Consider the following 23,309-nt stretch of genomic DNA (forward strand, 5'->3'; position numbering starts at 1 on the left):
GTTCTGAGAAAGCTAAAACGTTAAACTAGCAAGTTAACTGATGATTTATTTGCCTACACTTTAGGCTAATTCTAGAACTTCATGTTAAATTTCTAGGTTGATCCTTAGGGAAATAATGCAGTGTACTGAGAGAAATGCTGTATATAGTCAAAATGAAGGTGTAAGAAGGGAGTGCTATAAGCAAGTCTTGTAGAAGAGACTAAAACAGAAGCATATCGGTTGTTTGTTTTGCCCTAGTGTTGTACTGTAATTAAATTCAAGTAATTAAATCACTGGAAAAGCGTGCTTCTCTCTTTCAAGATCTTCAGTGCATCTCTGACCCCGTCCTTTGTCTTTTCTGAGATCCGTCGGAAGTGTCTCATCCTATACCAGAACTGCATATGGCTTGGAAGCACACGCTAAGTAAGGAGTTACCTTCAGCCTACCTGCTGGAAATAGCGTGTTATCCTAGTATCTGTTAATTAGAGTGATTTTTTTTTTCCTTTGGTTTTATTTCATTGAAGAAAAGTCTCCTGCATTTCATATGTAAAGCTCGAATCTGGCCTTCTGGAACATCACAATTCTGTAACTTCCTAATATCAGCTAGAATGCATACACTGTGCGTAAATTTCATGTATTGTCGTAGTCGTGAGCTGTCTCGGGAAGATTTTTTCTGTTTCAGTACTTAGAAAATACTAGGATTTTTTTATATAGGGGGAAAAAATGCATAGTGCTATCTATCTAACTGCATGAAAGTAAAATGTGTTCTGTGATTTAGCAAGCTGCTGGTACTCTTTTGAGTCATTGACCTAGAAAGCAATGGAATTTAAATGGAGTAAGATTTTTTTATCCAACACAGGTCAAAGCAGAGGAGGTACTTTTTTCACTTTGCAGAACTGAACAGTAACTTGAAATATGAGCAATGCTACATAATGCTCATAAAGTGTTGTGGAAACAGAAATCTAACTTTTTGGAACTTAACGCCGTTTCTGAATAATACGGGCTGTCCTGGAGAAGTTTGAGTGTACAGATGAACTGCAAATTTTACTTTAAAATAGTCTCCTTAAATTTTGTGGAAGCAGTGTGGTAGGACATCCACAGTTAACTGAGTTTATTAATGAGGTGTAAATGGGAGAGGATGTAAATGAACATAAACCCATAAATGACTATGGAAGAAAAGTGGGATGGATTTTTTTTTTCTGTCTGAGAAGGTGTTAGGATACTGGAGAGTGAGTTTTTTAAATAACTCCATATTGCCTTGTTGTACCCTAAGTGTAGTTGTCCGCACTAAGGATGCGCTAATTCTTTAACAGGCCTCCAAAGCTGAGGTGCTCTGAGCGCCCATGGTCTGCCCTCTGAAGTGCGGTAGTAGTTAAGGAAAGGCATGGAAGGGCTGAGCCTCCAGCATGATCTGAAGAGAGGTAGGGATTGCAAAAGCAGGTATAATTAGGTCAGTATATGCTGCCCTTTTTTCTGGCACTACCAGCTTAAGCACCTCCTCGTACAACTCATACAACTCTCAGAGCTGGTTTGCTGGAGCTAAATAAAGGCTCGAGCCAGAACAGCAGAGGAGGTGGTGGTGTGAAACTCAGCGATGAGCAATGGGAAAGTGAAATGTTTGGTTAGTCTTTAAGCTGGTTGCTGCTGAAGTTTGTCAGTTTGCACTGAAAATCAGGAAGAACAGCTGATGCTGCTTTCACAGAAGGCCCTGTATTACCTACCTGCAGTGTAACAGGCATCTGGGGAGTGGGGGAACCCACCTAGTACACGGCACATTTCAAACTGTATTAAATACCACTATCCTACCATAAATGCTGCTTAATGGATACAAGTGTCTGTTTCAGGGCTTGTGCTTGGGTTTGGTTCATGAGGATAACTTCTAACAATATTACAAAAGTGGTGGAGAAATTGACCTTTGAGAAAGACCATGTCAACTGGTGAAAACTAGTAGGGAAATAACATTTGGACTTGGTACAAGAAAGGGACCATTGCTGGGCTTGCTGGCCAGTTGCTGCACTGAAGACAAGACAGCACTTAGGAAGAAGGTTTCAGTTGAAGTCAGTGCACTTCTACCCAGACAACAGCTCATTAACATATTGCTGGTATTACCGATTTCTTCACTAGCTGCAAGAAGCAGAGTAGTTTAATCCTGTTTATAAAAACTTCAAGACGTTTAAAGAGCATCACTTTTCTAAAATTTACATAATGAAATTCAGTAACGTGTATTTTAATGGACATCAATTTGATAATATCAAATCTAATGTGTATTTCTTAGAGCCATTTATTTAGCTTTTTTTCCCCCACTTTAAATTTTGTGACTCCACTGGTATTTTGTAAGTTTGGTGTTGCTGATGCTTTGTTGCACTCCCTTTCCCCCGGTAACTCTTCTGTATTTCTCTGTGCTATATTGTCTGTGCTTCACCTGCTGGTTCTGCAGAAATGTGTTTACAAGGGGCAGTGATGAATCAAAAAATTTGGAGGAGTAAGAGGCAGGTATTATGCATAGGAAAGAAAAGGGTGGGGAAAAGCAAATAACATGTTTGTTTCTCCTTGCCTGTGACTCACTTTTTCGTAACAGAAGGATTTTTCAAGTGGAGCAGAACACTAATTGAAAACAAACAGGATGTAAAAATAATTACCTCTGCACGGAACCATGAGAGGGTTGAAGACTTTCAGATTAGTAAATTAATGAGCTAATTAATTTGATTGACTTTAAACTGTTATAAAAGCTATATGACTATTATGTTTATATTAATATTTAATAATATATACAGACTACTATTTAAAGTGGGTGGGTCTGATTGTTAATACAGTGAATGCAGGTGATATTTCTTGATCTGTCCATAATTCATGTTTACCTTCCCCTTTATGAGCATATGACTAATTGATTTTTTTCTTTAAGACCGAAGGCGTATCTCTTAGAAAAAAGTCTTTCATGTATTGCTTTTCATGTTACCATCTAGCTGAGCTTTCCTGTTTCGGCATTCACCTTACCTGCTGTATTGAGTCCCAGCTTCTGGACGCAGTGGCATTTAAGCCCTCAGGTTAGGGACGCTACTTTATGCCACTCAGGACAAGCACGTGTGTCATGTGCTTGCTGTCATTTCCAAGATGAGATCTGAAGAGTACCAGAGCTGGTCTCTCCATTTTAAGACCACATTTTCCTTCAATATTTTTGGGGTGCTATATTTATCACTTTTTTGAGGAATATGATAATAGAGACAAATAAAAGCATGTTGTTTTTTTTTCCACAGAATTCTAAAAAAAAAAAAAAAAAATAATAATCTTCAATTGCTTTCATGGGTAAAACATGGGAATACCCTCATTTCTGAAGGCAACACTTGTCCCCCAGCCTTATACTTGTTTGGGAGATGATGAGATTCTTTACAAGTGCAGGCAGTCAGGGACTTCTAGCATCCCATAAGGATCCTTTAATAACTGGCATTGTCTTGAACTCCCGAAAATGGCTCACGTAGCAGAGCTCCACCTGGCTGTTTAATAACATTCCAGTCCCCTCTTTCATGCTGTCTGCTGAACAGGTCTTAGCCAGTGGCACCGGTCCTCTGCCAGGTGACTCACCTGCGAGGTAACCTTTCCTCAGATGCAGCAGTTCCTCTGACTAGAAGTCTTGTGTCATAAGCCATTTCAGATTCAGTAAGTGGCTATTAAAATTGAATTAATTCTATAAATGGATATTTGCAAAGGTACTTGATGATGCAGCAATCTTAAGATTAACATAATAGTGTGAACTAGTTTCCCTGAGAAGTGAAGGCATCCTCATTTTGTTTTCCTTAGTTTCACTGAAGTGTTACTGCAGTTCCTGAATCCTGTCGTCTTCCAAATCTTTTCTGTCCACCCTCAATGCTAGTCTTCCCTCCAGCACATTTGTATCATGGAATATTGCCATCATAAACTGTATGCAGTTAGAATCGTTGTGAACTAACATAAATTCGTACATAAAAAGTGTTGCTAACAACATCTGATTCTTTCCATGCAGGCAGTAGGTTAAGTATAGTTCATAGCAATTATTTGCATAATGTATGTGCTGGTATTCAATTGTATGTTAAACAATTAAAAATCAAATAAAAATATTTGTTTATAATGTAAAAGTGTTACATCCTGAGGAGAATATCTTGATTTTAATCCATTACTTCTCTTTTACATTGGGTATCAAGCTATATTTTAAAGCAAATAAAAATTTACTGGAGCTCCAGTTTCATCATACTTGTTTTTTTTTCTGTATAACTTACTACACTTACTACTCTTTTTGTTTGTTTTTACAGTTCTATCTTCAAGACACTAAAAGTAGTAATGGTACCTTTATTAATAGTCAGAGACTGAGTAGAGGATCTGAGGAGAGCCCACCATGTGAGATTATGTCAGGTGACATCATCCAGTTTGGTGTAGATGTGACGGAGAACACGCGGAAAGGTAAGGGTATGGATCTTTTCTTTTTCTTTTCCCCAACTATATTTATTAGAACATCTTACTGCAGTGTAAACTTCAAGAGTAAACGGTATTCCTGTTGTAAGAAAGGAAAAAGTTTTTCCTTTTTTGGTTCCCTTCCCTCTTTTGTGCTGGCAGTGAGTCTGCAGGGTAAACTAGATCAAGAAACTGATTTGCTGAAAACACTAGCTCTGTCCCCCTCCTCCACCCTGACAACTAGATTTTCTGCTGACTTGCTTCCCTAAACCACATTCTTGGGTGGCTGTATGGGTGCTGGTGTGTTTTTGACTAGGTAATGCAGATGCAGAAAAGGAGGCTCAGCTAGGACCATGTTGACCTGTTGTCTCACTTAAATTGACTTAGAGCAATTTTAAAACTTCAGTGTGAGCATGTGTGCGTGGGGCTGTGTGCATAGTTCTTTTGGGTTTGGTTTTGTCACTACGTTTCTTTCAAGCATATGAACCCTGTAGTTTCAGCTGATAATGCGGCAAAAGTATGAAACTGAGTTTATTGATAACATGCTAAGCAGAGGTGTGGAACAGGGTAATTTTATTCTTGTCAAGGTATCTAGGTACTTTTTTTTCTATAACTGGTACTGCTTTTGGTTCCTGCAGGTACTTAAAAAATAAGGATAGAAAAAATCTGCTAGCTGAAAAATGAAGTGATGGGGTTTTGTTCGGTTTGGTTTTGTTCCTGTCCCCCTCCCAGTATGCACATTCAGGAGATCTCGTATTATGATAAAAACTCTATGTCCTTGTTAATCAATTAAAAATGCAGCCTCAGTCTCTATTCTTTTGCATTTATGTACTGTGTCTCAGGAGCCATTTCTGTTTCTAAAGGCTGCTGGTCTGTGTTTGAATTATTAGATGGTAATCAATAGATGGTAATAAATATCATCAGGACTTGTAAGTTACATAATGGGTCTGCTACTTTTGTGGACATCAGTATTCTGGCCGTGTGTGGAAGGATCCTAATCCAGTAACTGATTTGGCAATAAAATGGCAGAACTGTCATCACTGCATTTCTACTTTACTACTATCTGGAACAAGACCTTCATAGGTCTTATCCATGCTTATCCTTAAAGGAAAGTATATTAGAAAAGGATGAACTGAAAGAATGTTAGATTTCTTTTGCTGATGGTAAAGTTTATATTTAAAGCACACAGACACACATGTACACAACGACAAAAAACATTGTACAGCAGTAGATTTTTTGAAGAGCCTTAAGTGAACAAAACAACTATGAAGCTCCCCCATCTCTTACTCATGAATTCTGTCTCTGTATTTAGCCAGATAAGTCTGAAGTATTGGAAGAAGGTTAATGAACACATATTTAAAGAAAACACTATTTAAGCATGGAGGTGGCTAGTACTTTATCGTGAAGAACTTCTGGAGCTATAGTATTTTTGAGTGATTCGTGATATTAAAGGTCATTAAAATGTTTCAGTTTTCTCAAAAATTATGTTATTGAAAATTTAACTCCTGGATGTTTAGTTGGTATCATCTAGGATTTACTTAAAATGTTATTTCATCTGACACAACTGCAAATATTTATGAATACTAGTAGTATTCAGTGTATCATTAAGTCAAAGGAATACCTTGCATCTCCAGTGAACCTGGGACTGTCTATTTGATGTGGTACTGTCCTCACTAAAAGGAACCAAATTTGTTCGTGTCTATTCAGACCTAAAACAGTTTTTATTTTAAGATTTAGTTGGAAGAAAAAATTAGTTCCTTTGTTTTTTATCAGCAATTATTTGCAATTCATTTATGTGAAAGTTTGTGGAAGTTTCACTGTAAGCATAGTCACCTGAATTGACAGCAGTAGTTCTTCCCAATGTCTTCTGTTAGCTTTACAGGACACGATCCATGTGACCAAGCTTCTGTGTCATGAGCGATCTGGTTTTGCTGCCTTCCTTTTGCTTTGAACATAGGAACTGTACTCCAGCACTGCTCATGAATGTGCTGAGCTAGCTAATGAGGAAGGTGTACAAGTTTGCTTTCTTGCCCTCTGTGCCTCCTCAAGCAATGAATGAAAATTGTATCATGCAGGGGCATGAAACAGCTGCATCACAGCTAAAAGTGGTTACACATGAATGCAATTGGAATGCATATAAAAGCTTTTTTTTCCACCAATTCATTGCAGTAATCTTAGATGTTACTGTTAACCTAACCTAGTAACAAAACACAGACATGAAAGGAGTTTTTAAATTAGTGGTTCCCTTTAAAACCATTTTGCATTCTGATATAACACCTTTCTTGCATAAGGCATCACGGCGTTTTGTTGTATGCAATTATAAGGTTATGACTGGATAGGCAGAGTGTATTTGGCTAGGTAAATTTTGAATTGCGTAAATATTGCTAGAATATATTTATTTTTATTTTATTGTTCAGGCTGTGTTTTAGTAAGTCATTTCCTTGCAAATATGACCTTGGTTTGGATCGTTAAAATAGTGGCATGTTCTGTAAGTGATTTTTTTTTTCGGGCTGTCTTATGTAAGCCACCGGTTCTTCCAAGTTCTGCTGCCGAGCTGAAGTCATTAACAGGCCTGAGAGAAATGTTTCCAGCCCTCCTGCTTCCTTATTCGTCCGCTTGTTGTTATTACTAGCGAGCACCCAGGCCTGCTCATTTCCCTATCCTTATTGCCGTGTCTATCTATTAATCACCCTACTGTGCTTTTCTCCCTGTGTTGGTGTGCTTTGGTTTATTTTCTTTTAGCAGTGCCTAAATGTCCCGCTCCTTGCCAGAACGCTATGAGAGTTAACAGTACCCACGTGGAAGGGAGCGAGGCTTTCCAGTGCCGTCAGTAATACCTGATGAGTCAGTTCAAATACAGTTTGTGCACTTTTTTCTGGTCAGGTTTAGACCCTTCATCCCTCTTTTTCTTGGCATGGAGTTGGTAAAAGCCTGTGCAGGTGGGGCAGCCGCTGCGTGCCGTGTCCCAGCTGCACAGAGCTAGCCAGGTGAAGTAACAGAGGCAGGCAGTCTCTTAGCGGTTTTGGGGTTGCTGCCCTGACTGCTCTTTTCCCAGTAACACGTGAAAACGAAGACGAGAGCATCATTTGCCAGTAATCTGTCTATCCATGAAGCAAAAGTTTTGAGACAAAACAAAACCAAAACCTAAGATAAAAACCCCTTTTTGTGCTGCTTTCCAGTCGGCTCTGTCAGGTTTCCTGCAAGCAGAGAGTTTTCCCTTCTTTGCCCTTGGTCTCGCCGCCCACCCCCCGGCGCTCCCAGGCCCCGCTTCCCCCGGGGCTTTCAGCGCCGAGCCGCGGGCGGGCATCGCCCTCTGCTGCCTCCTCGCAGCCGCCGCGGCTCCGCGGCCGGGCCGGGTCCTGTCAGCGGGGCCGGGCCGAGAACCGAGCCCTGAACCGAGTCGAGTCGGGCCGAGAACCGGGCCGCAGGCCCCGCTGCGACCTCTTCACACGGCGTCCCTCAGCCCGGGAGGTGAGTGCAGGCAAGCGGGCAGTGGTACGGGGCTGAGGGACCTGCTGTGGCTGGAGGGGCATTTCCCTGCCCTTTTGGCAACCACAGGTCTCTTTTTTTAATTTATTATTGTTTATTCTGAAGGAAATAATAGAGGCAGGAGGTAAAGCAATTCCTACTATCCTCTCCAGCTGCCACTATAATGCTTAATATGTTGCTTTACCTTTCCCTTAGGCTGTCTGATTTTTCTTCTGTTCACCCTTTAGCTATCGGCTCATTATAGAGTAAGATTTTATTTTATTTCTTGTTTTATAAACCAGTCAAAATGCTCAATGCCTTTTCACTGTCACTATTTCAGTCACTATTAAGTCCCCTATTTATTTATTTAACACCAAAAAAGCTTTAGATTTTAGTATTTTTTTCAGTGTGAGCGTTAAGGGAAAAACTTCAGAATTACATAATCTCACAGTGTGCTTACCTGATACACGGTGCAGCAGTAAGGCTGTCTGTTACCTTTGATTTCACATACCCTAATATTTTCTGCCTGAAATCAGTAGTTTCCTTATGATGCCTTAAAGGAAAGGAGCCTTCCATGTGAAAGCTGTGTGAGTACAACATGCTACAACTAATATTGCTAACGTACCTTTATTTATTTTTTATACTGTTTTCTCGAGAACAGATTTGTAAATTTTGCAGAAAAAAAAAAAAAGACCACCAAACCCGTGGATCAATCTGTTTCAAGAATAAGGTCCTGTTTGTTCCTTGCTGGCATGTAAATTTAATGTTTCAACTTAAAGGCAAAGCAACTGAAGGCACTATAGCCAAAAGGATATTCCTCCAAAGTACTTAGCTTTTAGTACTGAATGCAGGTTAGGGAAGAACTCTTTAGTTGGATCATCTCCTGTATTTTTAGATTCTATTCAGGTAGCTTCCTCAAAGACCTGTCTCTTTTCCCTGGAGTACTACCGTTGCCCTAAAACACCCATTGCCCTTTTTTTCAAAGCCAGTTTAACTGTTTTGCTGATATTAATAACCATGAAAGTAGAGCAGCTGTGTCTTACATGTTGGTGGGTTCCTTAGGTGTAGTGATAGAAGACCATATACTTACTTGGATACAGCTTGCTGGGGTGTTTTGCAAACAACTTCTATCTTTCTTTCTGTGAGACTGAGAAGATTTACTTCCCAAATCATAGAACTACACAGGAAAAAAAAAGCTGTAATTTGACTGTTTGCAGTCTTACTGAAAATGGTATCAGTATAATTTTGGGAAACGTGGAGAGAGATTGATCTTGATGTTTGAAGAATATTTGAAGAATCTTGAGTATCCTGAATATTTGGAGAGTCAAATACTCTATTTTCTCCTCTTATTCTTCAGGATCTTTCATCAGTTCAAAAGATCCTGAATTCAGTCCTGGAGAAGCAAGCTTTCTCTTTCTGAAATGAAAGGTCTCATGACTAGGGCTGTGTATTTCAGATACATACTACAAGCATACAATAGTAGAGATATATTGTCCTGAATGCCGCTGGTGTTCATAGTGCCCAAGAGGATGTTCCTGTACTCTCTTCTGTGCTTCCTTTTTGATCCTCGTGTTTGTAAATAGTGATTACTTGGCAAGTTCCAAATGCCAAATGAGTGTCTGGTGACATAAATTGTTTGTTACCTCTGAAGTCTCTAGATGCAGGAGTTGTGTCAAAAAGCTATCTCATTGTTATGTTTATACTTCTGTATTCCTGTTAACTAACGCAGGTAAGATGCATTCTTTTTTTCCCTTTTTTTATGAACCAAATATAATGTTTTAACTCACTGCAGTGAAGAAATCTTGCAGGCATTGCTCATTTGGAAGAATTGGAATTGCAACTGCTTCATAGGCCGGGACCAAGTACACAGCCTAAACTGTTCAAGTTTCTAATGGTAAAGTTTCCTGTCTCCAGAGAAGGGCTGAGAAGGCAGACCAAAGTACTGGTGCTTGAAGGCATTTATGCCTTTTCTTGTTCACCAGCCTTGGAGTTTCTTAAGACAGTTCACTTGGTTCTACTATATCATTAAGCACTGAACTTCTAATTAAGTAGTAACGGATCACGATGATGTACTATTTGTTTCTTTTCAGTTACCCATGGATGTATAGTCTCCACAATCAAACTCTTTCTTCCAGATGGAATGGAAGCTCGATTGCGATCAGAGTAAGTATAAGTATCTGTGTGGCAAAAATAAATTTTTGTATTTTGAAGATTTGATGGATATTATATTTAAAATCAACATATGAACATTTTTGTGTGTTTAAGCAAAGAAAATAACTGAGAACATGGTTCTTTTGCAGACGTTGTGAAAAAAGAAATCTCATTTGATTATCAGTTTTAAAAATCATGGCAACTATGAAAGAATAAATAAGGTCTTACCAAGTTCAACTTTTCTGTTTGGATGCGATTCTTAGTATACTGAAATGGTATTAAAAACAGAATAACACCGGAAAAAAGAAAGCAAATGAAGCATACTCCTTCCCTGTTTTATAATTTGAGATTTTTATTTTTGTTCATTTAAATGTACAGACTCTACCAAAGTGAAGCTAGTATCATCTCTGTCTGTACATGTGTACACATAACACTTTATATTCTTCAGCTAAGTAATAAAATAATGTTTCCTCATGATGTAATTACTCAGTGTTACAATGAAGGAATGTTTTGCCTGAATTGGGGTGAAGGAATCATAAAATACATTGGATGAAAGAATATTTGCAAACTCAGATGAATACCAAGCGGCTTTTCAGTGTATATGTGTATATATTGGAGAAAATTTCAAATAGTAGTAGAAACAACAATAACATTTGCAGTAACTGAGTGAAAATTACAAATGACATAAGTTTAACCAGCTTTCATCCTCAGCAACTGTGCGTTTTTGATTATTTAAATACTCCTACATCATTAATATCCAGAAATATTTAGGGTGTTTGTTTCTTGGAAGGCTAAAGTCAAAATGAAGTATTATGGAAAGTTTTCAGTGTAACTGCATGCACTAAGAAATACTAGAAATGTGTGGTATTATTTTTTTCTGATGAAAACGTGCAAGTGAAAGTGTACAAAATTATGTAAGTCATTGAATATACTCTGAATTTGTGACCAATATTGTATCTCTTTCCATAAGCATTGTTCTGTGCATGCAAATTGTTTAAAATCTTAGTAAGTTGGTTTTTAAAACATCAAATATGTAATTACTGGAGAAGAAGTCGGTAGAGTGTTCTTAGAAAACACCTTAGGTTTATAATATGAAAATAGTTCTGTAAATTCAAAAATGTCACTTAGTGTAGTATCAACTGTTTTTGTGTGATTGTTATAAATTCTTCAATTTTACCCCAAGAAAAAAAACTTTAGTAAAAAGCGTTGTGATTAAATGCACAGTAATAGTGATCTTGTGGATTTTGAACTGCTGTCCCATACTTTGCGTTTACCTTTTTTTTTTCTTTTTTAGTGTTATCCATGCTCCATTACCAAGTCCTGTTGACAAGGTAATTCAGTAACTTGCTGTTGAAAATCTGTTAATAGGTGTTACTTGCCTGGGACAAATGACCATCAATTGGTTGTCTGTCTAGCCTATAAAAAAATGGATTAACTTAAACAGGTTCAAATCGAAGTTTTCAAAGCACAGAACAAAATTTTGAGAAACTAAGGAAACTTATTTGTGAAGTCAGCAGCCTGAAGAGTTCATAGACTTTGCATTTAAGGTTTCAAAACGGTGTATCCAGGTGAATCCAAGGTGTGATGGCAGAAACTCTGAAGAGGGACTGTAGGTATAACTATGTGAAAAACAGTTTCAAAATTATGTCAGCGTAGAGAGTCTTCAAATAAAACAACAGCAACAATGAACCACATCACCTCCTTAGCCCTAAATCCAGAATTGTTTCTGGGGCCGGAGAAAGTACAGAGTTCAAGCAAGGCTTGGCAAAAGCAGGCTTTCTTAACCCTTGCTGAGGCAGTGGCACTGAATAGTGAAACTTTCTTTAATTGGATGTCTATGAAAATCAAGTTAGGTGATGATGCTAATATGCAGCAAGAACAATTATGGTTAAAGATAATACAGGTATTCACCAAATCTGAAACACGTACTTCTATGGGGAATGATGAAGATGATAAAGTTAGGTCAACTGAAAATGTACGATGAAGTCTGAATGGGGAGGATGAGACACATCAAATTTGAACATGAGAAACTAATTTCGTTTCTGGAACACCCCTGATTTGTATTTATCCTTGGTTGAATGGCTTCACCTTTGTGCGCCATGTTTCTTTTGTCAGGTTATGTCTTGTTTCAGACAATATTAAGTTCTTTGGGGCTTTGGTGACTCAAAAACTTGTAAAGGTGTTAGCATAGTGGGGCCTCAGTCCAGAGTTGCAAAGTTCTGTGTTAACGCAAGGGAAAATAATAGTAGAACAATAAATAATTGAAAACACTATTAGTTAGATAGTCTGAAGTTTATCTTCATGACTAGATTTAAATTATGAACTTTGCATTATTTGCATCTAGTGAAAAATCCCAAAACATTTTGAATCATAAATTCTCTTATTCCTCAGGTTGCTGCTAACACTCCCAGTATGTATTCTCAGGAATTGTTTCAGCTTTCACAGTATCTACAGGTAATGTTTTTCATCACAGTATTAGTTTGGCTAAATATTTAATCTCTGTTCAAAAAACCCCAAATTCTTATGTTCTTTGTTTGGCTTCCAGTTTGTAAACAGGAACATGATAAGCATTTAACTACCTTTTTCTATAGTGAAACAGTGTAAAAATTGTTGTAATTTAACATAGTTTAGTTCTGTGTAAACTTTTGGAATTGTTCATGAGCAGTATGAACTATGACTTTTCCTGGCCTTTCTCCTCTCCTGCCTCTCTGCCCCCGATTTTCTTTTGCTCCTGGTATTTTTGGCATCATGTATTGCTGTGGATGTACTGTGTAATACAAAACAATGACAAAACAAGGTGTCACTTGGCTTATCAAGGACTAGTTTCTGTGAATATAACTTCTTAGTGTGACTATCTCTGTCTCTGGATTAATTGGAAAATATTAAAGAGGTGACAGTGCCAGCAGTTCTTTTTCCTTAGTCGCACCACCAACCTTTCTGTGCCTGTCCCTGTGTCAGTTTTTATTGGGTGTGTTTTTTCCCAAAGATACCATATCATGAAAGGGTTAGATTGCAAAATGGCAACACTGAAAGTGTGTGTTAACATATGTAAATAAACTCTTCAGAAATTATAATAAAATTAGCTTTCTGGAAAATAAATGAAATGTTCTTACTGGTAAATTCTATGTAGTTTTGTGTGTTATTCTACTGATTTATTTTTATCTGTATTTTGTTTGCCAACAGCAGTTACTCAAAACAATGATGAGGTTTTTGAGACAGGTATTAACTTTATATGTATTTGTTGACACGGCAGGAAGCAGCTCAGGCATATGCTCTTTCTTGAGAGGGCAAATACAGGTTTGCTCACCAGTCTGTTCACTCTTATATCCTGGAATCGTTAACAAAGATGCTCTTTTTTTCCTTACAGTTTCAAAACAAGTACAAACAAAAATCACTTCTTGCTTGGCATTTATCTTTTGTGACCTGACTTAAGGACTAGCAGCTAATTGCACGGGAGCTACCAAAGCTGCCTTCAGGTCATTACACCAATTCCGTTGCTTAAATTACTGCCAAAAGTCCGAGTGGGTATACTGTTTCAAGTCTTGGAATGACTAACTTGTTACTATGTGTACTTGGCATGTGCAACATGTGCATGAAAATTTAAGCTTTTTAGGAACCTGAGGTTATAGGAAAACATTTTATAGTTGAAATATCCAAATAAAAGTGCGTATGGATAAAACGGGATGTGACAGTGTTTGCTACTCACATTTCCTTTTTTCTTTCAGTCTAAAATTATTAGGTATTTCTTCTGTTCCTTCTGTTTTTCTGAGTTGTTCTGGCTGAACTGACCAGTTGGCTCTCTGCTCTCATCATAGGAAGCCTTACATCGGGAACAAATGTTGGAACAGAAGCTGGCAACCCTTCAGCGACTACTTGCTGTCACGCAAGAGGCTTCAGATACTAGTTGGCAGGTACTGGCAGCCATCCTTTCCCTTCATAGACTGAAAAAATAGTGATATATAAATTGTATCTGTTACTTTACAAACAGTGGGGGACCAAAAAAAATAATAAAAAGCATGCAGTGGTTCTCTTAAACTGTGAAAAAGACAATGTTTACTAAGTTTAGCAATTATGTACAAGTTTGAAGTAACTAGTAATGGTAAATAGTCCAATAAAATGAAAATAAAGCAGTTGTCTACTTGAACTACTTAAAGCACAATATTCTGTTGAAATGGTTTATTTGTTTTGCCACATCTAATGTTAATGCAAGGGTCAAACTTCTCTTCTAGGCTTTAATAGATGAAGACAGGCTGCTATCAAGATTAGAGGTTATGGGAAATCAGCTACAAGCATGTTCAAAGGTAAGTAATTCATTTAGTAGCATTCCACGCTAGGAATACTGAAAGATAGCTCTTCTGAAGTATTTTGAAATGAAACACTTAGGAAAGCAGTTGGAACGTGAACTTTCTGAAATGAGGCTGTGCAGTTTTGGTAAGCTGGATATCATGAAAGTTATAGGTCTGTTCTGTATTTCATGGAATCATTCTAAATTTAAGTAAATGGCTCTCTCTCAGCATCTTTTCAGCACAAACTGATTTTTTTTGTATATGCATATGAACGTGTATAGTGAAATACAGAAAAGGAATTTGTTATCAGTGAGAAGCAACCATTCTTTAAGTCCTGTTTACTGTGGATGTTTCTTTTCAAGTAGGAATTTGGAAAAAGGCATTAGGCATGTGCTGTTTCATATTCAGAGACAAAGGAACAAGTATGCCATGCCTTGCATATAACATGAAAGGCCACTATTATGCCTAAATTATTTTTTTTTTCTTACTCACATCTACCTAGATTATAACTTTTTTGCAGGGCCTGTTGGAGGTCTTTCAAATTGGGACCTGAGATGGTTCTGGTTTATCATACTGTAGGTCTCCTAGGTTTGACATTGATTATAGGAAAACTATACCTTTTTTGAACACAAGACAAAGCTCATTATAGAATGTGTACCGTCATACATACAGATGGTTTACACCCAGTTATGTCAAGAATCCTTGATCACTGATTTGCCTGTAATGTTTTTCTCATTTGCCAGCAATTGCTAAATATTCTGGAATAGAACAGGTCTTATCACAATCTAATGTATTTAATCAGCAAAATATTAATTTATATTTTATCTTTGTATTTGAATTGTACGTACAGAATCAAACAGAAGACAGTATACGAAAAGAGCTTATAGCATTACAAGAAGACAAACACAACTATGAGACAACAGCCAAAGAGTCCCTGAGGCGGGTCCTACAGGAGAAAATTGAAGTAGTCAGAAAACTGTCTGAAGTGGAGGTATTCTAGTTTCATAACTAGTCTTCTGGAAATACTGCAACAGTTATAACTGCTACTGCTTAAATCCATGTTTGTTGCCTGTAGCAGGCCACTATCTGTTGTATTGTAGCACTTGCAGTATATTAAATAACATCGTTTATTATATGCTAATCTAGTACTTACATTGTTAAAGAAATTAATGAGAAATTAGTCTTGAAACTCTTTGCTCACAATTTAGAACGGATGAAGTAGTCTTATAGAAGTTAGTATGACTGGGAAAGAAGCAAACGTTAAAATGACACGTGCTTTAGAAAAACTGCTGTTAGACCTTGTTTAAACTGTAAAATTTGGGGAAATAGAAGCTGAACTGCTTATACGAATTACACTTAAGAATGAGCTGTTAAGATGATGATGTGTTGGACACTTTAAATAAGATTCTGCCCCTATAATATCTCTCACTACTATCTTTTCCAATTCTATATTCTCTTTCTGTTATCCTTATTTGCTATGACCCCTTAGGTTAAGAAATATCCTAGACTTGCTTATTATATTCAAGAAGTGTGTATCCACTTCATGCTTTTTAGGGAATGCAATAGATTTAGTGCAGTAATAAATAATCTTAAGAGACTTCAGTTAAATACACCTTTGTATATTGTAATAGTTCTTGACAGGTTTGTTAATGGCCAGAGTTTCATGTTTACTTCTAGCTTTCTCCTACTTTCCAATCACGCATTTCAGTTCTTTATTCTTATCAGTCCCAATTAAATTTATAGCCTTTTTTTTTGCACGTGCATGAAGCTAATATCTTTTAACATAATCTGTTCTGTTATAGAACATTACCAGTAGAATATTACCAAGTTTTATACAAGTAGCATTTTTGCAAGGACTCGATTTGTTGTGTTTAGCCTTAATAATTAGGAACAAAACAGTTTGAAAGCAAGTATGATTAGTTGCATATATTGTTCATGGAAAAAAAATCATCAACTGGAATATTTGGTATTTATTGTAATTCTATCTTACAGCGGAGTTTAAGTAATACAGAAGATGAATGTACTCATCTTAAAGAAATGAATGAGCGGACTCAGGAAGAATTAAGAGAATTAGCTAATAAGTACAATGGAGCTGTAAATGAAATTAAAGATCTTTCTGACAAGCTAAAGGTAATGACAACCTTATCTGACTTACAATGGAACTGTAATGCATGAAAGAAAGTTTAATTCCTAATGCAGCAATCAAGTAAAGATTAAGAAACTATTAAAACAATAAGTAAATGAAAGAAAGATGCACATTAATGTTTACATATTCTTTTGGTTTACATTTAATATACCTGAAAGTGTCATCAGTTAAATTGCTAAAAAGGTTCCCTTTTCATTCACTTTAAGAGTTAACGTATTTTTGAAGCTGCAGTATGTTTTTTAATATAAAACTATATAATACATGAAATTTCATATTCGGTTGCTTTTATATAAACAAGACCTTTCAACCTTAAAAAAAAAACTTAACTTAGTTAATGGGAATGAAAGCTATATCTAGAAATAAATTTGCATTTCACATTGCCTTATTGTGCAGTTTCAAGCGCAGATAGCCCACAACAGTTAAATTGTCTCAGCTTCTAGGTGGAGAGGAGCATGATGTCATGTTTATTCGACCAAACTTCTAAGTGTATTAATATTTAAAGGTCCTTTATGCTGGAGAAAAAACTAATGACAGTGTGATAAAGCCTGTTCCCAAAGAGACTCCTGTCTAGATTGGCAGATGTTGTGGGGAAGGTAGCATTCTTTTTTTTAGCCCTGAGACAGTTGTTGTTGTCCTGGATAAATACTGGAATTTTGACTTAGGTTCTTTAACTTAGGTTCTTAGCTTGGCATTTCAGATGGAAATTTTTTCTTTCCAAATTAAAATATTAAGTTGTTGGTCTTAAGGCCCCTGGTTTCTCAATTATGAATTAATCATTGATGATGATGAGTGTACACAAAAGGATCAAAACTGAAACTTATTACCTAGCTTTGCGGGGAGGGAAATCTATGAAACTTACAATGAGGTCCAGCAAGTGAGAAGCTGCGGCTTTCAATCAAGTTGATCTGTGCAATGTATGTTCAGTTGAGAAGGCCTTTTGGGTTTTGACTGATAATTTGAGATGGGAGACTTCAGGTATTTCTTCGTTCTTGGGCCCTGGTACTGTTCTGCAGAACTCAGGTGCTTCAGACAAAAATTTAGTTGAAATGCTTTGAGATTCTTTCTCTCTTACTGTTCCTAAAGTGAAGCATGTAGAAAAATAGCAGTAGAAAAATTTTGCATTGTTCATGTGTTCTTCATCTGACTACCAAAGAAAGTTACTTTAGTGCATTTAGTCATACAAACATCAAGGAAATCTACTCCTTTAGATGTTAATTTTCATTTCTGTGGGGATTTTTCTTTTCTTTTGAGCAGGTAGCAGAAGGAAAACAAGAAGAAATCCAACAGAAAGGATTGGCTGAGAAAAAAGAACTGCAGCATAAAATAGATGAGATGGAAGAGAGAGAGCAAGAGCTTCAAGCAAAAATAGAAGCTTTGCAGGCTGATAATGACTTCACCAATGAGCGGCTAACTGCTTTACAAGGTTAGTCACTAGTGGGGAAAATTTGTTTTTTTGTTTTTTCTTTTAATCTGTGAAATATCTTTTTCTTGGAATTCTGTTTACAGTACGGTTAGAACACCTTCAAGAGAAAACACTTAAAGAACACAACAGCTTAGGTAGGTGTGATCAGTTTCTTGTTTAAAACTGGTTTCCGGACTATATCTGTTCAATTTCTTTTATTATAATAATCATGTTGTCTCGGTGTCTGGCAATAGAATAACGTATTTACAAGTTTGCCAGTATTGGATTCTTCTCTGTATAGATTGTTAACATTGAAATATATGTGACCACAACAGAGTGCCAGCAGAGGGCACTGCTGTTGTGAGTATTCAGACCTAGGTTTCATTGCTCAATTTGAGTGCTTTTTGCCTCCCTGTCCCTTAACCCCCTCAAAGATTTTTTTTGTTGTTGTTTTAGTTTTGTTTAAATTGTTTATATATATATAATATATATATATGTAATGGACAGTAATTCTTTGGATGATAGCAACATCTTACACATTTGAACAATCAGAAACATGATCTGTACTGCTGGAAAATGCGTTACATTTTATCTGTTTTGTTTGATTAGATTAGATACTCAGAAGAAATAACCTGAAAAGCCATTTGCATTTCACAGTGCTGTATTTATAAACAAACAAAACCAAAACATTTTGCTTGGTTCTAGAAATAATACCCTTTCTTAATCCTAGGCATACAAGTCGATGACTTCATACCTAAAATTAATGGGAGCACAGAAAAAGGTAGTGTATCTCAAGGCTACCTTTTGTCTTATGGTTGATGTTTGAACAAATACCTTTTGTTCTCTGAAGTCTTACTTTGAATAATATTCTCTTTAAAAAACGAAACAGCATTTGTCCACTCTTCTGACCAGCATTTTTTTTTTGCTTAGGCTCTCAGTCCAGGGTGGTTTGTTTTTTTTTTTTAGCAAGTTATGTAAATTCTAAGGTGCCAAACTTGGAAGTTGTCTTTTTTTGATGGAGTCTCACTGGAATCACGGGAATCTAGTGAAGTGGTGTCAGACCTATGACACAAAGTGGAAAACCTTCATTAACCATTTTTCTCTTTGTTTTCCCTTGCAATACAGACACACCCAATTTTTCTATTAAATTGGGTATGGTAAGTAGAGTCAGCAAACTTTTTTTGCTGTCTGTAATGTATGAAAAATGCAAGTATATGACATACCAATAGCAGAAGCTATCTTTAAAACTTGAGTGTCTATTTACAAAACAGGATATAATACAGATTAACTATTTTTTTTAAGACAAATTAGTCTAAGCTAGGTTTTTTAACCAATACATCTTGACATTTGAGAGACAGACACTTGACAGACACTGGAGGATTTTAGAATAAAATGGTCTGAGTAATTATCTGCCTGACTTCATGTATAAAAGAATTATTCCAGTTATGATTCTAAATTCACTAAATTGTTCCATTAACTAAGATAAATTTGTTGTCATGTGTTCATTTAAAATTATTCCTTGATGTAGCTTTCTTGAGCATTTGCTGCGTTTTACTGGATAGTGAAAGCTCTGAGGAATCCTGGTGGCAATAGTTGGATGAGAACTTGTGGTTCCAGCTAATATTTATGCTGTTTTAAGTGTTTGGAAACAAAATTTAAAAGCTGTCTATGCTCTAATTTTTAGCTTTTTATCTAATTTCTTTGTACTATAAATGAAGAGCTTTTTAATTAGGGAGAATAATAGCAAAATAAAAGCAGTTAATCATGGCATAATCTCATGTCTATTTCTTATTTGGAGCAGGAGGAGAGAAACATTACACACTGACAGGAACTGTGTAAAAAACTCTTTATCTAAGTGCTAGTTATCCCTTTGCCTTAGCATCGATCCATCTTTTCCATAAGTTTCCATAAGTTTCAAGTGGTATCCTCATGCTTGATGGATAGAATGGTTAAGAAATAAACTTGCCTTTATTTTTATTTTTTTTAATTTTCCACTCTAGAAAATAGTTAACTTCTCTACAGTGCAAAACTGAAATACGGTATAAAGATCACCAGTCTTTGCTCTAAACATAAAAACTGTAAGACTTAGTAAGTTAGGTTGTTGGAAGTTTTTAGAAAATCCTATAATACTGTGAAAAAAAAAAAGCCCTAGAACTGAATCGAAACATATACTAAAAGCTTCCAAGCTATGAGCTTAAATATATTTTGTTTTACAGAGAAATAACTTGCAACATCATAGTAAATGTAGGAAAAAATGCCTGATTTATTTTTTTTAATGAACACGTGCTTTAAATTTGTGCACAGGAATACCACATTATCTTTCTAAATACTGATGTCTCTTTATTAGTCAAAATTGATAAGTTGTCTGAAATATTATGTCAAAATCAATTTCATTATTATGCAATTATAGCAATTAAATACCAACGTACCTTTGCTATTCACTCATTTTTTTCCCGAAGTTTAAGAAGCAATCCCTTTTTGATTTATTTTGGATCACGTAATAGTCAAAATGTCATCTGGATGAATGCATGGAAATACATATTCCTCCTTAAATTGTGTAACAGTAGGACAGGCACTTATGCTTAAACCTGGGAGTTTTAGAAAGCTGTCTGCCAGGTTTTTTTATTTTCATTTTTTGACTGTAGACACTGTAGAACTTCCCATTCAAGTTGTCTTCGTACATGTTTATGAAATCTGTCACCTTTTTCTCTCATGCATCTAATGTTATTTTGTTCTGTGTTTTAGCTTAGCTTTCCATATTTTCCGTTGTACCACATTCGTCTGCACATTTCAGCTATACCTAGTCCATTGACATTTCTCTGACTCTTTAGAGCTTGTTGTCTTGTGTTCTCTTGGTGACAGACTGTGCCTTTCTCTGTTCTCCTGTCCTTTATCCAGCTCTCATATAATGACAGACGGGCAGTAACTGTTTTTCTGCCAGATTTTGGATTTTGCCCTCTTGAAATCAGCAGGGAACAGTTACTGTGTTTTGCTGAGCAGGCTTGCATTATTTTAGAAGAACTGAGAATTTAAGGGTTGTAATGTAGATTCAGCTGCTCCTGCAGTGAAAGAGGTTGTGGATATTTTGCATAAGGGAAAGACTCATAGATAAAGGTAGAAATTAGAAATTCTAGAATTGATTTTGTACTAGATAGTATAGCCTGTAAGGGAGAAAAAACGTTCCCTCTATTTGTTTATCTATTTATTTACACTCTTCCATCATTAAATGCTCTACACAACTAAAACACTCAGACAAGATTTTTCTCTTAAATATTTTTTTTGATGTGCTGCATATGACACCCCCTCCATTTCTTTATTTATTTAAAGAGGAAAAAGGTAAAATTGTACAAACTTCTTATGTTTTTTAATGTTCCTTTTGTCTCTTTGTCTCTCAAAACTTCAGGTCAAGTTCTTAAGGTATATTCCTAGACATAATACTTAAACTGTTGCAAGAACAAGGATTTTACATGACTTTTTAATGTTATGGACAGCCACAGAAGTAGAGGAACAAAGAGCTCTTCTAACAGTGTCTCTAGAGTCATCTTATAACTAAGTGTTTTAAAGTGCTGATGATTAGGCATTCATTTTCTCTCATTGCACACATGGAAATTCTGGTGCAGAAGAGAATAACTTACATCAAGCCCCTGACAAACATTGTGTAGAACTGAGTTATTTCAATAACTTGTATTTTTCTCAGTGAGTTCCACCACACCTGGCTTTCAGATTTAAGGGTTTTTTTGAGCCATATGTGCATCCATGGTGCTGTCTTTTAAAACCCTTGTCCTTGTGGGTTAGAAAAATGAAGCTTACTTTAAGTTTTTAAAGTTACTTTCAAATTAGTGAAGGTTAATATTATGTCCTTCCTCTTAACAGCTAGACTGCTGATATCAGAAGCTAATGATGGAGCAAGTTTGTTGAAATGTAACAAATTTTGCTGGTTTGTGTACAAAAAAGCAGCCTTTTCTGTTGAGATTGTTAGACTCTTGAGGTCAAAGGATTTTAAGGTTCTTCAGAATGGAAGTGCTAGCACTGTTTTAAGAGATGCAAGGTGCTGGGAGCTGAACAAGGTCTAATAAAAGACTCGGATAAACCTGGGAGTTGAGCCCAGTTTTTAGATCTTCACTGCAGAATATCCTCCTTTCAAAAATCAATTGTTTCAGTGCAGTGAAACTTTTTTTAAAAAGAGTAAAGGAAGATATTTACATTTGTAAAATAAATATTTTTGCATTTCAAGAGGGTATGCCATATGAAGAATAAACATGAAGATGAAAAAAAAACTTATTAAATACCCTTTTAAAGCTAAGAATAAAATGCTGAAGACTGTAGGTTAAATACACGCTCCCTATTTCTTCAGTATTTGGATTTGGTATTTGCCAATATTCATGTCTCGTTTTGAATTAACAAGTAGGAATTGATGACAGCACTATGGAGTTGCGTGTTTCAATAATGTATCATCTTATGTATTCTAAATTTATTGTCATTTGAATATCACTTCTGCATTAATCTTTTTGCCAGATGTCTAAAGTTGTAAATGGGAATTCAGTGGAATTCATTTGTCACCACCTAACCTGAAAGAGTAATACTGAAAATGCCAAATGCAGAATGTTTGGAATTTTCTAACTTGTTCCTACTAAATTTGTTAAATAAAGTGTTTTTTTTAAATAGCTTCTACTGAGCTAAGGGACTTCTTCTTATGCTTCAGAACTGCTCTTAGACTTTAGCATTTAAAGGTACCCTTTTGAAGCTGATCAGATGGAGTAATCTCTTTCTAGTATCACCCAATCAGACGTTATTTCAAGTACGTATTGTCTACTTGCATCTAACCCAGACCTCAAAAGTTCACTGTAAATACACAATGACAAATATTGTTAACATACCTTTCACATTTTTGTTGCATCAACCTGAAAATGATAAGAAGATGTAAACTTCAGTGTTTCTTTCTTTACTAGAGCACTTTCTTTCAAAGAGTGGAGGGGACTGCACTTTTATTCATCAGTTCATAGAATGTCAGAGTGAGTACAAGAGTGTTTGTCACATTTGCTTTAAAAACAACAGAAAACTCAGAAAAGGTGGATAAAACCCAGAATTTGTCACTTCTGTTCATTATTTTTGTAGTAGCAGAAACTTATTAAGCATAGAACTGTGGCATTGTGGTATTAAACAGATGCCTGTAGTAGGAAGAGGATATCTTTGCTCTTGGAAAGTAATGATCGAATTGTCTTTTCTTAGCAGTTAATCCATTATTTTCCTCCGGCCCGTAAAAGGGTGGTAACGTTGCCGGTTGATACTTAAAACTGAGTGTAATTTTTCTTCTGTGTTACAAATTAAGAAGTTGAAAGCCTACAAATGTCAGTTTAAGCAAACATTACAGGCTGCTGTGGGACAGAGATGAGGTAATGATGCCTTTTCTCCATTTCACTTTATATCTATAATTTATATGATATTTAAAGATTTT

At 36.2% G+C, this 23,309-nt stretch overlaps 1 protein-coding gene across 1 annotated transcript in view; it reads left to right on the forward strand.

Moving 5' to 3' along the window:
• The window catches only part of LOC121075758 (sarcolemma associated protein), an 84,906-nt gene that overhangs the window by 30,902 nt on the left and 30,695 nt on the right, over positions 1 to 23,309 (forward strand). The window contains 12 exon segments of the mRNA XM_040569327.1: positions 4,263 to 4,410; positions 9,960 to 10,032; positions 11,315 to 11,351; positions 12,412 to 12,474; positions 13,836 to 13,931; positions 14,250 to 14,321; positions 15,157 to 15,297; positions 16,299 to 16,436; positions 17,707 to 17,875; positions 17,959 to 18,009; positions 18,585 to 18,635; positions 22,804 to 22,866. Of these exon segments, the coding sequence (XP_040425261.1) occupies positions 4,263 to 4,410; positions 9,960 to 10,032; positions 11,315 to 11,351; positions 12,412 to 12,474; positions 13,836 to 13,931; positions 14,250 to 14,321; positions 15,157 to 15,297; positions 16,299 to 16,436; positions 17,707 to 17,875; positions 17,959 to 18,009; positions 18,585 to 18,635; positions 22,804 to 22,866 (1,102 nt within the window).

The sequence above is a fragment of the Cygnus olor genome, chromosome 10 (assembly GCF_009769625.2).
Source record: "Cygnus olor isolate bCygOlo1 chromosome 10, bCygOlo1.pri.v2, whole genome shotgun sequence".
Taxonomy (NCBI): Eukaryota; Metazoa; Chordata; class Aves; order Anseriformes; family Anatidae; genus Cygnus; species Cygnus olor.